The sequence below is a fragment of the Ahaetulla prasina genome, chromosome 18, assembly GCF_028640845.1.
Source record: "Ahaetulla prasina isolate Xishuangbanna chromosome 18, ASM2864084v1, whole genome shotgun sequence".
Classification (NCBI taxonomy): domain Eukaryota; kingdom Metazoa; phylum Chordata; class Lepidosauria; order Squamata; family Colubridae; genus Ahaetulla; species Ahaetulla prasina.
Window position 1 is genome coordinate 11,504,619 of NC_080556.1, and position 19,051 is coordinate 11,523,669.

General features: G+C 49.0%; 1 protein-coding gene across 1 annotated transcript in view; it reads left to right on the forward strand.

The window, feature by feature from the left end:
• CLCN6 (chloride voltage-gated channel 6) overlaps positions 1–18,640 on the forward strand; it is a 44,492-nt gene extending 25,852 nt beyond the window's left edge. Inside the window, exons 14-23 of the mRNA XM_058161193.1 lie at positions 3,171–3,300; positions 6,269–6,422; positions 6,550–6,709; positions 7,532–7,638; positions 7,752–7,938; positions 9,578–9,735; positions 10,567–10,723; positions 10,912–11,019; positions 12,472–12,597; positions 13,932–18,640. Coding sequence (XP_058017176.1) covers positions 3,171–3,300; positions 6,269–6,422; positions 6,550–6,709; positions 7,532–7,638; positions 7,752–7,938; positions 9,578–9,735; positions 10,567–10,723; positions 10,912–11,019; positions 12,472–12,597; positions 13,932–14,012 — 1,368 coding nt within the window. The 3' untranslated portion in view covers positions 14,013–18,640. The remainder of the gene's footprint in view (positions 1–3,170; positions 3,301–6,268; positions 6,423–6,549; positions 6,710–7,531; positions 7,639–7,751; positions 7,939–9,577; positions 9,736–10,566; positions 10,724–10,911; positions 11,020–12,471; positions 12,598–13,931) is intronic.
• The last annotated feature ends 411 nt before the right edge of the window (positions 18,641–19,051 follow it).

Genomic DNA, 19,051 nt, shown 5'->3' on the forward strand with positions numbered 1-19,051 from the left:
GTGCGAGGGGAATCTTAGAGGAAGTCCTCGCCTTATGACCACAATCGAGCCCAACATGTCTGTTGCTAAGTGAGACATTCGTTAAGTGGATTTTGCAACCTTTCTTGACAGCGGTTTTATTTATTTGACTTGTTGATTTTAGAAAATGTGCATCTTGCCGCCTGCTTGCGCATGGCGACTCAAGGCGGCTTATACGGATATCAAAACCATATCAAAGAAATAAAAAGAAAGACAATAAAATAATAAATTAGGAGAATAATAAAAGAATCTCTCACCCAGGTAACAACGCACATTCATACCGGCCATTTAATGGGCTCCATCTTGCTCTGGGAGTCCCCAGGCCCTCTGGCAGAACCACATCTTCAGGGCCTCTCGAAAGAATGTGAGGGGGGGCATTCTAATATCTGGGGGAATAATGGTCCAGAGAGAGGGAGCCACCACAGAGAAGGCCCTTCTGGTTCCCGCCAGATGGATCTCCTTAGGGCAGTGGTTCTCAACCTTTATAGTACTGCGACCCCTTTAATACAATTCCCCACGATGTGGTGACCCCAACCGTAAAATTATTTTCGTTTTGAAACGGAGATGAGCAACGCCTCCCAGAGTCGGGAACGACCAGCACATATGTGCGAGGGAATCTTAGAGGAAGTCCTCGCCTTATGACCACAATCGAGCCCAACATGTCTGTTGCTAAGTGAGACATTCGTTAAGTGGATTTTGCAACCTTTCTTGACAGCGGTTTTATTTATTTGACTTGTTGATTTTAGAAAATGTGCATCTTGCCGCTGCTTGCATGGCGACTCAAGGCGGCTTATACGGATATCAAAACCATATCAAAGAAATAAAAAGAAAGACAATAAAATAATAAATTAGGAGAATAATAAAAGAATCTCTCACCCAGGTAACAACGCACATTCATACCGGCCATTTAATGGGCTCCATCTTGCTCTGGGAGTCCCCAGGCCCTCTGGCAGAACCACATCTTCAGGGCCTCTCGAAAGAATGTGAGGGGGGGCATTCTAATATCTGGGGGAATAATGGTCCAGAGAGAGGGAGCCACCACAGAGAAGGCCCTTCTGGTTCCCGCCAGATGGATCTCCTTAGGGCAGTGGTTCTCAACCTTTATAGTACTGCGACCCCTTTAATACAATTCCCCACGATGTGGTGACCCCAACCGTAAAATTATTTTCGTTTTGAATTTATCGCGCCTGAAGCCGTCTTGGCTAGCGATCTGAACTGCTTGCGATTGCCTTGAGGACGGAGGCATTAAAGCGGAGACTTCTCCCCTATTAAGTTTATGGCGCCTGAAGCCAGACTAGGCTAGCGATTGGGAGTGATTGCAGCTGGCTTGAGGGGGAGACATCAGAGCAAAGATTTCTCTCTTTTTTAATTCATCGCGCCTGAAGCCGAATTCGGCTAGTGATTTGAAGAGCCTGCAGCTGGCTTGTGGAGTCAACCACTGGAGCGCGATTCTTCGACTCGCAAGTATACTTCCCATATTTCCGATGGCCTTAGGCGACCCCTGGCAAATCGTCATTCGACCCCCCAACGGGGTCCCGACCCACAGGTTGAGAACCGCTGCCTTAGGGGAACAGGACCTGCAACATTCCTTGCCTCCCCATTCTGGTGGGTCGGGTAGATGTGACCGGCAAGAGACGGTCCCTCAGATAACCTGGTCCCAAGCCACGGAAGGCTTTAAATGTGACAACCAGCATCTGGCATTGCACTCAGAAGCAAAATTGGCAACCGATGCAGTTCCCGCAGCAGAGGCGATACATCTGCACACCGAGGCCTGCACAAAACCAGGCGGGCCGCTGCATTTTGCCCCAGCTGGAGCTTCCGGATGCTCTTCAGAGGCAGCCCCTTAACGGTTGTTAAGTGACTCCCTGAAGTCGTTAAAGTTAGTGTCACGGCTGTTAAGTGAATCAGGCTTCCCCATTGATTTTGCTTGTCAGGAGGTCGGAAAAGGGGATCGCATGACATACACTCCCCCCCCCCCCCCGGGGGACCGCAGCTGTCATAAATGTATGAGTCAGTTGCCAAACGTTCCGAGTTTTGGGCCACAAATGGGTGCTGCAACGGTTTTTAAGTGCGGAAAAACGGTCGTTAAGTCCCTTTTTCCGTTGCTGTTGTAACTTTGGTCCCTGACTGAATCGTCGTAAGTCGAGGACTACCTGTACTTCCACTTAGTGCAGGGATGTCTAAACTTAGCCCCTTGAAGAGTGGTGGACTTCAACTCCCATGATTCCTCAGCCGGCAACTTGCTCATATTTATAGTTTATTTATTTATTTATATTTATTTATTAATGGCATTTGTATACCGCCTTTCTCCCGAAGGGCTCAGGGCGGTTAACAGCCAATTAAAAGATACAATAAATACACATTAAAAACAGGCTAAAAATTTATATAGATAGTGGCCAAAAATATAAAAAAACTAAATAATACAAAAAACTAAAACCCCATTTAAAATTACTTAATCAGGCTAGCCCTGCTCGATGAAATAAAAGAGTCTTCAGCTCACGGCGGAAGGTCCGAAGGTCGGGGAGTTGGCGAAGCCCCGGAGGCAGCTCGTTCCAGAGGGCAGGAGCCCCCACAGAGAAGGCCCTACCCCTGGGGGTCGCCAGTCGACATTGTTTCACCGACGGCACCCCAAGGAGGCCCTCCCTGTGGGAGCGCACAGGTCAGTGGGAGGCTGTTTGTGGCAGTAGGCGGTCCCGTAAATAGCCCGGTCCCAAGCCATGGAGCGCTTTAAAGGTGGTAACCAACACCTTGAATTGCACCCGAAAAACCACCAGAAGCCAGTGCAGCCCGCGCAGGAGGGGTGTTATATGGGAGCCACAAGGTGCTCCCTCTATCACCCACGCGGCTGCATTCTGGGCCAATTGGAGCTTCGGGTGCTCTTCAAGGGGAGCCCCATGTAGAGTTCATGCTGGCTGGGGAATTCTGGGAGTTGAAGTCCACCACTCTTCAAGGGGCCGAGTTTGGGCACCCCTGACTTAGCGGGGAAAATATTGAAATTGAAACCAAGAGACGGAAACCTCAGAACGGTCCCGAGAGAAGGGGCCATCTCTCGAAAGGTTGCAGCCGTTCAGGGGCCTCGGGAGGTAATTTTTTAGAGATGCTTGACGCGATTTTGGAACCGGGGTTTAAACCCGGCACTCGTTTCTCCCAAGGATTCGTCCTCGGAGGAGGTGAATTCAAGCATCAAGACCTTCTTCTGTCACAATAACACTTACAATGACATGGCAACCCTGTTCTTCAACCCTCAAGAGTCGGCCATCTTACAACTGTTTCATCAGGAGGGTGAGTCCCAGAACCAGCTCTCCTCATACCGGAGACGCCGGGAAAAGAAGGGGCTATTTTCTTCACTTTTATGCTTGCCGTTTTTGCTTTGTTGGGCAGTGGCTCCAGAGGTTCTTGGTTAGAAATTTGAGAAGTCTACTCTGAGATGAGATTCAGGGAACTGGGGTTTTCATGGCTTGGAATTCATGTCTTAAGGCAGGGGTCTCCAACCTTGGTCCCTTTAAGACTTGTGGACTTCAACTCCCAGAGTCTGGGAGTTGAAGTCCACAAGTCTTAAAGGGACCAAGGTTGGAGACCCCTGTCATAAGGGACGTGCATTTTTAATTAAGTAAATGAATTAAGTAAATTACTTAAATAAATCAAGTAAATTTATTTACCCTCAGGAGTAAATACATTCTCCAAGGTGGTCAACAGCTTCCAAGCAGTTCACGCGCTTCTAAAATTCTCGCGTTTAGAAAGGATTGTGAAAACATGGGGAATTACGCGGGTTGTAAGTCCTCCTTCCTGGCGTCTGCGGTTAAATTTATTTATTTATTTATTTATTTATTTGATTTCTTTACCGCCCTTCTCCCGAAGGACTCGGGGCGGTGTACAGGCAAGAATAAAACAGACGGTACAATATACATATTTAAAATGCAGTTAAAAAACTTATTTTAAAATTGGCCTGAGAAGTAAAATATATAATAAGCTAAAAAAACCCATTTAAAATTAATTACTAAGAATTTAAAAATTTGTTAAAATCAATTTATGCCAGCCCCGCGCGAATAAAAAGATGTGTCTTCAGTTCGCGACGGAATGTCCGAAGGTCAGGTATTTGGCGTAAACCCGGGGGAAGCTCGTTCCAGAGTGTGGGAGCCCCCACAGAGAAGGCCCTTCCCCTGGGGGCCGCCAGCCGACATTTACCCTTTCTTGGGTTCTCTGGCAGGAGAACAGACTTTTTCTGTTGCCCTCTCTGCTGGCACACGCGCCATTGCCCCTGGTCAGATCTCCATGGCGTTTCTTTCGTGAGCTTCTGTTTCCCTGCAGTCAATGAAACAGGATGTCAGGCTGCCTCTGATTATATTTAGGAAAGAATAGACCTTGACTTCATTTGCAAATAAAGAAAAGTACTTTTACTAGATACATCTTGACTGCAGCAATATAAAGTTGGATCTGAGACAAAATATGGCTAACATTCCATATCCCCCCATTTGTCCCTCTTCTCCTCAGGAGGTCAGGCTGGTCTGGTCCAATGCCAGCTCCTTCTCGGGCCCCCGTGGTAATCTTCTTCCACTGGTCTCTAGCTGTTAATCATCTCAGGAATGCAGTCTCTGTTGAAAAAGCCCGCGCTCTAACATTCAACCGTTAATCACCCCTCCCCTTCTGTTATGTCAGACGACACTCTTAAAGGGCCCTCTTCCCTTACCCTGAATAGGGCAGTGATACATCTTACATTCTTAAACTATTTTACATTACACAATGAACCCATTACATTCTAACTACTGAATATCAATTGTACAAAAATAAGTGAGGATTGGAGTGGAGGCTGACACAGAAGCTCACAAAAGAAAAAGATCTTATCTCTTGCCGCGCTGCTGGTGATGGGATGCCCCGCCTCCCGCGCATGCGCGAGCACGCAGTTTGGGCACTCGGTGTCTAAAAGGTTTGCCATCAGTGCCCTAGCCCGATTTTCATGCCTGGGCCTAATACAAGCCCAATGTCAGGGTTCCAAGGAACACCCCCAACGAAATAAAGCTCTGAGGCTTGAGGTTCCTCAAAGTTCCAATTGATTAGAGATGTCGTGTTGGCACAGCTGGGAAAACACGAAAACTGAAAGCTTCCGGGTTTTCCACATCCAGTTGACAATTCACAGCCCTGCTCCACACCCACAAGTTCATCGCATTGTCCAATCAACTCTTCCCATTCATTTGGATACAATATTCAGGCAGTCTCCATCAGACGCAGGCAAAAGTCCTTGAATACAGAATGTTGTTATGACTAACTTTCTATTGCTCCAACAACAACCCCCTCCCAACTTCCCCAGCTAAAATATGTGGCAGTTAAGAAGCAAAAAGAAAATTGCTTTCCAAAACTGACACCTTACCCCAAAAATAAGTCCTTGTTAAGCCCTGCCCAACAGCTGGTTGTATGAGGTGGCGGGAGCTGCAGGCGTGAAAATCAAGCTACAGCGGGGGTGTGGAGCTGCCCCATGTGCCCCATACCCGCTTATCATAGGACTGCCGCAGCCACGCCTCCCCTGCCCCGGAAGCCACGAGACTCATCGCATCAGTGTAGCCACTCGTGTGATGAGCCACGCAGTGTCTAGCCGCGAGCAGCCGCAGAAGAAGTCAGGCAGCGGCACGACAGGGCGTGGCAGGCCTGCTTGCGGTGGTCCTTAAGTATGCGGGCAAGACATCCCCTGAAAATAAGACCTGGTGCTTATTTTGGGGCCAAAAAGAAAATGACCAGGTCTTATTTTCAGGGAAACATACATACATACATACGATTTATTGGCCGTCCATTTTACCATAGGGTAACTCTGGGCAGCTTACATAAAGTTAAAATCAGAGATTAAAACCAAAGACACCTGGGGAGGGCGAGGGGGAAGGGGGGATCTGTTATTACTCAACCCTCTCCATTGCACTGATCCCCCACCCCCACCCCGCCCACTGGGGCCCCAAACTGACTGGCACAGCCATGTTTTCAGGCCCGTATGAAAAGATAAGAGGGTTGGAGCTGACCTCACATCGGGGAGGGAGGGGCTAGGTGTTCCAGAAGGCAGGAGCCACAGCAGAGAAAGGTCCTCCTACTGGACCCGGTCAGCCGGAATAATCAGGCTGGCAGGACCCCTAGCAGGCCTCCTGGTGGTACGGTCCAATCCCAGTGGGGTGAGACGGTCCCTCCGAGCTTAGGAGGTGCTGTCTGGGCTTGGCTTTTTGTCTTCCGCCGCTGCTCAACCTCCTTTCCTGTTTCTCTCCCTGTTTTCCAGGTACTTTCAGCCCTGTCACCCTCTCTCTCTTTTTCCTTCTCTACTTCTTGCTCTCCTGCTGGACTTACGGGATTTCTGTGCCGAGCGGTCTTTTTGTCCCATCGCTGCTCTGTGGGGCCTCTTACGGACGCCTGGTGGCCAACCTCCTGGAAAGGTGCCCTCTTCAGCTTCCCTGAGTTTGCTTTTTCCCCGGGCAGAGCCTTTGCCCTCGTTCCCCCTTGGCTCCGAAGACCTCCTAACGCTCTTCCTTCCTCCTTCCCTCCTTCCTCCTCCTCTCCCAGCTACATTGGCCTGGATCACGTCTACTCCGGCACCTTTGCATTGATCGGAGCGGCCGCCTTCCTGGGCGGGGTAGTCCGCATGACCATCAGCCTCACCGTAATCCTGATCGAGTCCACCAACGAGATCACGTACGGGTTGCCCATCATGATCACCCTGATGGTGAGTCTGGGGTAGGGGTGAAATGTAAAAATCGTTACTACCGGTTCTGTGGGCGTGGCTTGATGGGGGGGGTGTTAATGTGACTGGGTGGGCGTGGCCAACTTTTTTTTTAACTTTTAAAAGCATTTTTTTTTACAACCTCTTCAGCCGAAGAGGTTGTAGAAAAAATGCTTTTAAAAGGCTCTGGCAATCCCAGCTGAGCCGCACGATCATCAGAGGCTTTTTTTTTTACTTTTAAAAGCATTTTTTCGGCCGAAGAAAAAATGCTTTTAAAAGTTAAAAAAACCCCACCCCTCTGATGATCGCGCGGCTCAGCTGGGCATGGGGGGGGAGGCAGGGATTTTTGCTACCGGTTCTCCAAACCACCTGCCACCATCACTACTGGATCGGGCGATCCGGTCTGAACCAAGAGCATTTCACTCCTGGGGAAACATGGTATCTTTGTCATGCAAGCTGTCTTCGAACACCTGTCCCACATCTGAAAAGGTTAAACCAGGGCAACTGGACCAAAGTTGATTAAAACGGGGACATTTTGTTACTCATCCAAATCACTTTTTTTCAGTCCAAATGAGACTTTGGCTAGGCAGAAAATCATTGGAAAGAATCAGTGGTGGTATTCAGCCGGTTCGGACCAGTTCAGGCGAACCGGTAGTGACGACCTGCGGGTGGGCAAACCGGTAGTGACGACCTGCGGGTGGACCCGCCCCCGCCCACCCTGGCACTATGCCATCCTATTTAGCCACGTTTTCTAAGCCCTGCGCATGCGTGCAAGCTCCACCTCTGGGAAGAACCAACTCTTGCCTGTCCCCCTTCTATTTGTAGGTGGCCAAGTGGACAGGTGACCTCTTCAACAGAGGAATTTACGACGTCTACGTGGCCTTGCGTGGGGTCCCCCTGCTGGAGTGGGAAGTCAAAGCAGAGATGGACAAGTAATGTCGGCCGATCTTAAGGCTGGGAACAACAGCCAGCTTTGACTCAAACTTGTCTGGCTGTTGCCAAAGCTCGCTCTTGATTTCACCCCAACTTCTCTTGTCGCCCAAAGGCTCAGAGCGAGCGACATCATGGAGCCCAATCTGATGTATGTCTACCCGCACACCCGGATCCAGTCCCTGGTCAGCATTCTCCGCACCACTGTCCATCATGCCTTCCCGGTGGTGACCGAGAACCGGGCCTACGAGAAAGAATTTATGAAGTGGGACCAGCTGATCAGCAACAATATTAAATTCAAGGTGAGTTCCTTGTTCCTCTGGAGGAGAAACCACGGCAAATATTGATTTATCGACTCCCTTGCTCGGCTTTCAGTAAACTGGTATTTTCAGTTTTATGTGTTGTGTATGTTAGTATGCACTGACTTTGTGAGCTTAGGAGACTAACGGGCAGGGGTGTCAAACTCGATTTCACTGAGGGCCACATCAGGGTTGTGTTTGGGTGGGTGGGCATGGCCACATCAATGGCACTCGTGTCGGGGGGCACCTGTGGTGGCCAAGTGCTAAGGCAGGACTTCCCTCATACCTTCCCTCCCTCATTATAACCAACTGACTCTCCTTCCTTCCTTCCTTCCTTCCTTCCTTCCTTCCTTCCTTCCTTCCTTCCTTCCTTCCTTCCTTCCTTCCTTCCTTCCTTCCTTCTTTCCCTTTTTCCTTCCTTCCTTCCTTCCCTCCCTCCTTCCTTCCCTTCTTTTTCCTTCCCTCTTCTTTCTCCCTTCCCCTCTTTCCTTCTTTTTCCTTCCTTGCTCTCTTCCCATCTTTCCTTATTTTCCTTTGTGTTCCCTCTTTCCCTTTCTCCTTTCCTGTCCCTTCTCGGATGCTCAAATGTGAAAGGGGAAAGATTTCTCCTTTTGTTTCATTTTGCTTTTCATTTGTTTTGCTAACCCTCTGCCATGGAGCCCGGAAGGGGGTGTGTGTGCATGCATCCCCTCCCTCCCCATTTTTGGCCACGACATTTTTGGCCATGACAACAGAGCCTGGCGGGGCGGGGAGGTGGGAGGACCGTTTTCACCCTCCCCAGACTCCTAGAGAGGCTCTGGAACCGGGTGAGAGAGAAAAACAGGCCTTCCGCACCACCCACCAGGCCTCCCGGAGGCAGGAAACAACCTGTTTCCCTACTTCTGGTGAGCCCAGAAGCTGAGCTGATGTGCCCACTGATACGTGTGCCACAGGTTTGCCATCATGGCCCTCGGTCCGTGACAAAGTGAGGGTCATCCACTAGCTCAATGCCGCCGAACTTATACTTGACATTCTGATGATGTTTACCAACATGTAAGACGAGAGCATTTATTAATCGGAATCTGAACTTGCCAAATGGTCTGGCCTGAACTTTGCAGTCAGTCGTGCATGAACGTTGCCTGTTTCAAGACCAGTTGACCTGAGAGCCAAACAGGATTTCAATGGTGGCACTGCTTAAATTGAGATTCCAGACTTGGAAAGTTAAGTATTCTGAGGGGATATCAGATCTACAGGTTCAACTGAGAAATTGGGGCGGGGGGGAAATTCTCTAGAACAGGGGTCTCCAACCTTGGCAACTTTAAAGACTTGTGGACGCCAGCTTTGCTGGCTGAGGAATTCTGGGAGTTGAAGTCCACAAGTTTTAAAGTTGCCAAGGTTGGAGACCCCTGCTGCAGAAAACCTAGTAGTAAACCCCTCTGTGCTGTTGTAGAGAAATGACATGGTTGTGCCAGTCAATACGGGGTCATTTTTAAAAAATACCTATTTAGACTTACCGGGAATTAAAATAGCCGCAGCGTGTTTAGAATAGACAGGGGAATCTTGTTCGTAATTCCGAGGGCTGACTTGAATGAAGCAATCCTGGTTGTCCCCCCCCCCCCCAAACGATCCTTGTGTAAACTGAGTCCCGCTTTCCCTGTTCCAGAAATCCAGCATCCTCACCCGGGCGGCCGAGCAGCGTAAACGTAGCCAGTCCATGAAGTCTTATCCCTCGAGCGAGCTGAGAAATGTGTGCGATGACCACAACGCGGCCGAGGAGCCTCCGGAGACGGAAGACATGCTGCAGCAGATGTTGGAGCGGAAGTGAGCTTGGGAAAGGTGGGGGGGGGAGCTTTCTGGACGGGAAAGTACTAAATCCCAGGAGAAGCAGAGGTGTGCAAACCCTTGGCTGCTGGTGTGGAGAGGCCACCGCATCCAGCCGGCGGGATTAGTAGAGTCCTTCTTCAATATCAAAAAGTTTGGCACTTAGCGACCGGCTGATTTTTGATAGGTCTTTCATGGATCCTAATTGCCTTAAGTTGCCTTAAAGCTCTTCCTTGTCTGTGTAAGGAACAAATGTGGACCTGTCTCAGGAACTGATAAACGTATCCTACCTTCCTTCTATCCTTCCATCCCACCATCCATCCTACCTCCTCTTCCAACACATCTCTTCCTTCCTCCCGTCCTTCTTCCCTCCCTCCCTCCCTCCCTCCCATCCATCCATCATATAGCTCCTTCCTTCCTTCCTCCCTCCCTCCCTCCCTCCCTCCCTCCCTCCCTCCCTCCCTCCCATCCATCCATCCCACCTCCCCTTCCATCATATCTCTCAGTTCCTTCCTTCCTTCCTTCCTTCCTTCCTTCCTTCCTTCCTTCCTTCCTTCCTTCCTTCCTTCCTTCCATCCATCCATCCATCCATCCATCCATCCCACCTCCTCTTCCATCACATTTCTTCCTTCCTCCCTCCCTTCCTTCTTCCCTCCCTCCCTCTTCGCAGCCATCCGTCATACATCTCCTTTCTCCCTCCCTCGCTCCCTCCCTCCCTCCCATCCATCCATCCCACCTTCCCTTCCATCATATCTCTCACTTACTCCCTCCATCATATATCTCCTTCCTTCCATCCATCCATCCATAATGAAGTTGTATGGTTCTTTCTAGATACACTCCGTATCCCAATCTGTATCCAGACCAGTCCCCCAGTGAGGAGTGGACGATGGAGGAACGCTTCCGGCCTCTGACTTTCCACGGCCTGATCCTGCGCTCACAGCTGGTCACTTTACTCGTCCGAGGAATCTGCTATGCAGAGAATCAATCAGTGAGTCCCGACGAAGAAGTCCCCGGGCTGTCTGAATAGATGATAATCCAGCAGTTTTTTCTGGGGAAGTTCTTACGTTAATGCCCCAATTGGGTTTTTTTTTTCCCCCCAAGCAGAAACCCTGTTAGAATGTGTTTTTTAGCATGTTAGAGAAAAGGTGTCTTTATTCTTGTTTCGCCCCTTCTTAGAGTGCCAACCAGCCTCGTCTCTCATATGCAGATATGTCAGAAGATTACCCACGCTATCCGGACATCCATGACTTAGATCTCACGCTCCTGAATCCACGCATGATTGTGGTAAGGCCTTCTCCTTGCAGTTGTGCGGTGTTGTGCCTCGCTCGCCCCCCTCTCCGCAGCCGGGCCCCTCTCATCTGTTATCTCAGCCAGGGACGGATAGTGCAGACGAACGGCCTGGCATGCCTCCAGCCCCCAGCCCTGGCACCATGGCCGGACAAACTGAGCAAATAAACCCCTCCCCCACAGCATGTGAACATGAGGAATATGAAGCCAGTCATGAGCTGGAATTGCCGGCAGCTGGAGGGTGGAGGGATCCACGCTTCCAAAGAATGGAGAGGTGACGTCAGCAAAAGGAAGGGAGGGGCAGGCCTGGATAAGTGCTGAGTCATGGAGCCACACCCCATGGCCTATATAAAGGATCTGCTTTCTGGCATTCTCTGAGTCAGGCAAAGTCTAATTTGGATTGCTGAAGTCACATCTTGGACTCCTGCCTGCCCTGAGAACTCTGACAGAGCTTTGGCAAAGCTGCAGAGGCTTTGTGGCCACGCTTGATACAGACTTCCCCGACCCGGCCGTCAGAGGAGGAGTGGGACACGACATGTGGTTTCTACCTTGTTTCCTAGAAAAGACACTTTGTTCCACATGTCTTGGAATTTTTCTAGACTCTTTTCCATACCTCTGTGTTTGTTTTTGGGAGGTTGGCTGTCCAGAACCGGCTACAGAGGACAAATGTTTAGAGACTTATAATGCAGACTTTGGGGCTATTTTGTTCATCTAAATCAATTCCTCTGTGAACGTTGCAGGCTTTTGGAAAATAAAAGGAAAATAGGAGAGGAAAAGGTGTAGGGAAAAAGAGAAGAGGAAAAGAAAAGCATTTTCATTTCTCTTCGCATTTCTACATTTTATATTTTGATAAGCTGCCATATTTTTCAGACTATAAGACGCATTTTTTTGTCTCCCAAAAGGGAGTGAAAATGCCTGTGCGTCTTATAGACCGAATATTGCTGAAGCCCCACCCACCTGCCAGCCATTTTTTTGGCCTCCGCATGCCCTGTTTTGGGCCTTTTTTCGGCCTGTTTTTGAGGCTTTTTTTGGCCTGTTTTTGAGGCTTTTTTTCAGTTATTTTTTCCTGAAAAAACAGGCCGAAAAAGGCCTCGAAAAAAGCCCCCCAAAAGCCTCAAAAACGGGCCAAAAAAAGCCCCCAAAATGAGCCAAAAAAGCCCCCAAAATGGCTCCAAAAGCCTCAAAATCCCCAAGCCTTGAAAACTGTCTCCAAAAAGCCTCGAAAATGGGCCAAAAAAGCCTCAAAAATGTGCTGAAAAAAGCCCCGGAAACAGGCCGAAAAAAATACTGGAAAAGGGCCGAAAAAAATACTGGAAAAGGGCCGAAAAAAGAGATGCCAAAAACTTTTTGTTGTTGTTTTCCCCTTCTAAATTTCGGTGCTTCTTATAGTCTGAAAAATATGGTCATAAAAATTTGAACTGAAAGTCGAGCTTTTTTTCTCCCCAACAGGACGTCACGCCTTACATGAACCCTTCTCCCTTCACCATCTCGCCTAATTCTCACATCTCCCAAGTCTTCAACCTCTTCCGGACGATGGGGCTAAGGCACTTGCCGGTGGTGAATGCCGTCGGTGAGGTGAGTCTGTCTGTGGGATCTTTGGAGAAAACTTTCCTCTTTTCTGATCCCGATTTGTATTTTGCAGTTGCTTAAAAGTTGAGCCAAGGGGAAAAGTTGAGGTTTCACCACTAGATGTCGCTGCAGGCCCACAAATGGCACTGAAGCTCTCACATGACCTAGGAAGAAAAGTCTTTGGCTTGTAAACTTGTGGATCTGTTCCTGAAACCACTTGTTGAACTTGCTGCAAAGGCAACTTTAGAGCAGGAGGGTCCAAACTTGGCAATTTTAAGGGTCCTGGATTTCAACTCCCAGAATTCCCCAGCCAAGTTGAAACCCGCAAGCCTTAAAGTTCACCACCCCTGCTTTAGAGTCTTTACTCAGAGGGGGAAACTAGTATTAGGCTAATTCTAAGATGGGAGGAACATTGCTGGACAGCAGAATTTGCTTCCCTTCCAGCTCTGCTTTCGGTTTGAGGAAAGATCATGCTTTGAAATTTCAAAATACCTTTTTTTTCGGGGGAGGGGATGGAGAAGAGTACTGGGGTGGGGTTTTCCCGCTTGGAATGTGGGTTTCTGGCACCAATTTCATGGGTCCCATTGCCCCATTCCTGAGGGCAGAGCTTATGGAGCAGGACTACCATCCCCCCGTAAAGCTGAATTCAGGCAAATCACCTGCCCACTAATTTAGGGAAAGGTTGCTGGGAAAGGAATACTTTGCAAAGCCATAGAGGCAGGGGTGGGATTCAGCCGCTTCAGACCGGTTTGGGCGAACCGGATGTTAATTTTAATCTGGTTCGCCAAACCGGTACTTACAAAGACTGGCTCACCGTGCCCACCCTGCCCTGCCCCTCCCAGGAGTCTCCACGTGGGCAGTTTTGGATGCGAGGTAAGTGCAGGGCCCGCGCGGAGGCTCTGGGGGGGTAAAAAATGGGCCTACCAGAAGTCCGGAAACGGTCCCGTTTCCAGCCTCCGGTGCTCGGGGGAGACTATTTTCACCTTCCTGGAGGCTCGGGGAAAGCCTCCAGCCTGGGGAGAGCAAAAAGCCCCCCCAACCCCGCTGTGGTGCAGGAGGCCAAGTAGGCCACACCCACCCAGCAACCAGGCAGCGAACCGGTTGCTAAAATGTTACAATTGCACCCCTGTGCAGAGGGAGCACCGTTCAGGGTGGGACGGAGTGAAACCAGAAGGCAATTGAGTCAGCTTCCCTGGATGCTGGAAAGACGTCCCTAGCCCGATTCAGAAAAGCCGACCCCTCTGGCGGTTCTGGCGGTTTGTTTTTGGGTTTTTTTTTTGCTTTCACGCTTGACAAATTCACTTGCTTTTTTCTCTCTCTCTCCCCACCCCCTCTTCCAGATTGTGGGCATTATTACTCGACACAACTTGACCCACGAGTTCCTCCAGGCCAGGCTGCGCCAGCATTACCACACCATCTAAACTTCGCTTCCCGCCTCTTCCACCTCCTGAGACACCCCCCCCCATCCTCCTAAGGATTCCTAGGCCCACCGTGTGCACTTTAGTCAACAAAATGAGCCAGCCCGTCGGCGTTGCCCCTGTTTTGGAGCCGTAAAAACTGTACATCCTTCAGGCTGGGGGGGGGGGGAAGTGTAATACGTGGGGAAATCTGGAGAGCTGGCTGCCCTCTTCTCCGCGGATTTGGATCAAACCATCTCAGTGCTTCGTTGCCCAGCCTTGCGGGCATCCGAAAAGATTGCATCTTTACCTTATTCCAGAAAGAGAGAGACAAAGAGAGAAAGAATGTCATTTTTCCTCTTCACCTTGCTGAAGTTTTTGCAAATCTTGCAGACTTCCCTCTTTGTTTTTTTGTTGTTGTTTTTTGGCCAGTTGGGACACCGTTATCTTCACTTCAAACTTTAGCCGCCTGCTTCCCGGTTTAATTGAGGTTATCCATCCACCTTTGGTAAGGTTGAAACGGGACGAAAAGAACCACCACCGCAGCAACGATTTTCTTGACTGGGGCTTTTGACTTTCTGCTCTTTGCGCCTCTCTCCCATCTTTCACTTTCGTTGTCATCTTTCTGAGATCGAAACCCCACCGGCGCCAAGGAAGTCTCCCGCTTCGGGGGCAAGATTCAGATCAAGCCCTCGGTTCTCCGGATCCTCCTTTGGGATCCCCTCCAAAGCGAAAGCAGGGAATCCAAAGTGGTTGGGCGTTAAAGTGTCGGAGCCACCGTTGCTAGAACGGGGAGGTTGTTTTTAGCGGATTTCGAGCATGATTCGCCTCCTTTGGGTGCTGAGCTTCAAACTGAGCCCCCCCCCTTTTTTAAAAAAAAAAAATCTGACGCACAAACAGTTCGTTGCCAAGTGATTCTGAATGTGCAGAAGGAACCAAGACTGTTTTTTTTGTGGGGGGGGGGGTTTGGAATACATTGACTGGTGGGACCAAACCGTGATGTTCTCTTCAACCCCCTAACAGCCCCGCTTTGCATGCTGTTTTCCAGCTTGCCTGATTCTCCCCTCCTCTCCCCCCCCTGCCACTTTCCTCATCCCGTCCTCTGTGCTTCCTTTCTCTCCATCTCACAATTCCCCCTCTTTCCCCCCCCTTCTTCTGGTGTTTCTGGCTGGGAAGCACGTTCTCTCCCAATTCTTCAGAAATCCCAGGAGAGCCTTACGCAAGGGAGGTGTTCTGTCCCCCCTTGCCTCTGGCCGAGTGATGGCTTAATTAGCCGGCAACTATCAGCTCTGGCAGCAAACTAGCGAGCTTCTGCCAAGTGACTCTGTTATCTCTCTTTATGCCATGAGTCAACCAGGAACAAACAGTACTTCAGCTCTAGTTAAGCAGTTGATTTGCTTGCCACAAAGTGGTATAGCAGCCCTTGCTGCTTTTATATCCTGTGGGGTGTAGCTCCATGATTCAGCACTTCCTAGGCCTGCCCCCCCCTGCTCCTGTTGTTCCCGCCTCTCCTGCCTACGAAACCTAGGGTCCAGCCAGGCCTGATTGCCATCAGCTGGGTGTGGAGGTGTGGCCAGAGGGGGGGAAGAGTCAGGGGACGGAGACTTCGTTATTTCTTCCACCTGGCCTGCCTCTGGCTCCTGGAGCTGAGCCAGGGAAGCCGTGCTCCCGAGGTAAGTCCTGATGGCTCTTCCCCCTCACTTTCCAAGTCACTTTCTGGCAGGGGGCCCGGCTCGGGGGACACAGACACAACAGGAGGGGCGGCCTGCAGGGGTGTCTCCAGATAACGTCTCCTCCCGACGGCTCAGCCAGATATTGCCTCGAAGGGGATGGAGGTGGCAGTGTGTGTGTGTGTGTGTGTGTACATTGTTGATAACCAACACCTTTGTTCTCTATGGGTGGTAAATATTTTCCTTCCCTTGGCATGACCCTCCTTGCAGGGCAGTTCCTTTCCCCTCCCTGGGTTTGTTACCTCCAACAAATCTGGTTTTGGCAGAAGGGTTATAATTTCCAACCGGGCTGGGGTGGGGGATGGCAAACAGGGGAGGACACCTTTAAAAGTTACGAGGGATACCCAGGTAGGACTGGAATGGATCTCGGGATCTCGGAGGGGAGAGCCAGAGGGAGGTGGGGGAGGATGTCTGCCGCGGCTGCGTTCAAGAGCTTTTCCATCCCGGCTGGCTGGCTGGCTGGCTCGCACAAAACCTTGAGCCAGCTTTGACCGGCTGAGGCTTTTCTAACAAGCCTCATCCCACTGGCTTTTGTGTGCTGGCGATTCCGGCAGACTCCTGTCCTTTGTAGTTTGTGTGTTTGTGTGCACGTGTTTAACCTTTGCATAAATCCTTTTTCAACGGAAAGCAGAAATCGAGCTTTGAAAGAGAGCTGATACAGCCTTGATAAAGCACACTCGTCGATGTTTTGGAAGGAGAGGGGACCTGGCCCTCCCCGTTAGAGGACTTAATCCATGCAGCTGCCCCCCCCATTCCCTCGGTGGGGGTGGGGTGGTCTCAGCTAAAGAAGAGGAACACTAGTGCTGTCTGTTGCTCATTCACTCAAAATTTGGTTCAAATCCTCTCCCAAGTTCCCAGCAGGGCAAGGGGCTGCTGTTGGTTGCAATCTGGAACAGCCGAATTTTGCAAAATTGACCAAATGTAAACGATTCCTTGCTTATTTCTGCCAGCCCGATGCAATCCGGCAGCAAAATAATTCGATTTTCTGGCTTAGACTACAAATGGGGCACAGCTGGTTTTTTTTTTTTTTTTTTTTTTTTTGCACAGGCGAAGTTTTTGATGTGCTCCGATGCTAATTTAAGTCTCCCATCCAGTGTAATTTTGTGTGTGTGTGTTTTCTCCTTCCACTTTCCAGTAATAAGATTATCTCTTACCTATTTTGGAGAGACGTGGTCTGGGCGCTGAGCGGAAGTCCAATTTTTGAATACCGTTTCTGTCTACTCGAGACAGGAATGTCTTTGCAAGGGTGGTTGTTGCTTTTTGGTTCACCTCTCTGAGATACTCAGTTTTATCTCCTCCCCTCCCCCCTTCCTAATATTTCTTTGCTCCGTTCTCAACCCAAGCGAGCTTGTAGCTCCTCCTTTGCCCCCTCCTGCTTAAAATATATATATTTAAGTCGTTTTCCTTTTCCAAGGTGTTACCTTCCCCTGCCCTCTTCATAACCGTTTCTGGTTAGAACCGGTCCCGTTTCAGCTCCTGTTAGCAACTCTCCACGGGCCTGCCTTTCATGGCATCAGCCCGTCCAACATTCCCTTTGCAGCTTGAATTTTTCACAAGACCAAAATTATCCTGGCTGGGTTTTTTTGTTTTACTTTGTTGTCCTCTGCCAACGGGCATTTGATTCTAAAGCGCGGGTTATAAATGACCATTTTGTTTGCATCTCTGTGCGTATGTGTTAGGGAAAGAGACCAATATTCTTATTTTCTCAGGAAGCTGAAGTTGTTTTGTTCTGCTTTGCTTTGAGAATTCCAGAATTCACAAGAGAGAATGAGAGAGGGAGGGAGGGAGGGAGAATAAGAGAGAGAGAGAGAGAGGAGAAAATAAAAATAATTTATTCAATATCTACTTTAATGTACTTTTAAAAGTGGATGAGGAAAAAAAACGTCAAGTTAATATTTTCGAGCAGTTTTGTATGATTGCTGGACAGTTATAACTTACTTCCTCATTTCTAGATGCTTGAAAATATTAAGAGTTTAAAAAACTTGGATTCTCGGCTGGGTTCATCTGTATTACCCAATAATTGACATTTTACTAGGCTGGGGATAAAAAATTTTTTTTATTTAAAACATGTAAAAGTAGCCCTAGGAAATCAGGCGACACTACAGTTCGTTGTCCGTTGTCGATCTACAATTCAGGCGACGCTGTAGTCCATTGTCAAAAGTAGGTGCCCCGTTTGTTAGAAGGTGCTCGCTTTACAATCCAGGTGACAGCTGTCTCTTTTCTCCCAGGTGTGTTGATATATATTGATCTGTGCATTATTAATCAAAGATTTAAAGATTCCAATTACGCGGTTAACGCGTTTCAGGTTTGTCAAAAGATGCGGGAGGATTTCTCCGTCTTTATTTCTCACGGCTTAAAATCATAGAGTTGATTGAAGAGAAAGCGATTCCCGTAAAATGACACTAATCGCTCCTGCGTTCCACGCATTGCGCTGAGAATTGTCTTCTGTCTTACGATAATGAAGAGGTTTTTCTCGCCAGAAAACTCCTTTATTTATTTAACATTCGCAGGCCAAATTTGGCTAGACCCACTTCAATTCCGGGTCGATAGGTCCCTCGGAATTCATGCCTTGGGATTTTCGTGGATGCTGGGAGAGTCTAGGAATTCTCATGATTTCTGCTCTCTCGTTTCTTAAACAGTATTAATACCCGTTCCAGCGGGAGAAGCACACGGGACATTTTTTTGGTTTATAAGCTCTTATGGATATATTGATTTCCAATTGCACTTTGTCCACGTGAGCCAAATCGCGGGTGAACCAATTTTGTGTACATAACGTTTTTGTTTTTAATAATGTTTCAAAGCATTCTGGGCAGAGGATGTGCTAGATATATATATATTTTAATTTTGGTTTGAGCACTTGTATTCTATAACCCATGGTCCTTCTCTTTAAAAAAAAACACAATAAAATTCCTCCTTTATGTCTTTGGGGTCCCATTCCCCCCCCCTTTGATCTCTTGTCATTGTGACTCTTATCGCCGTTCTTGATTTATTTTCCCCCCCCAATGTTTAAGCTTTGTCGCATTTTTATTTTATTTGATATTCAGAAACTAGCCTTTTCATCCCCAGAGACATTTTAACGACTTATTGGAATGCTTTAAAAAAAATGGCGTTGATAACCATTCTCTCTTGGTCTCCACGATGTGGCAACTCTGCATGCGCACACTGGGAACAGGCTCCAGCTGTTCATCTGCCTCACAGATGTCTGATTCCAAAGGTAGCTGATAACGGTCAGACGGCCCTGGCCACCTCTCTGCCTCTGATGCAGAGCCCTCATCAGGACTGGCCCATATTCCTCCCCAATACTCCCAACAAAGAGTCAGTCAAAGGCCTCCT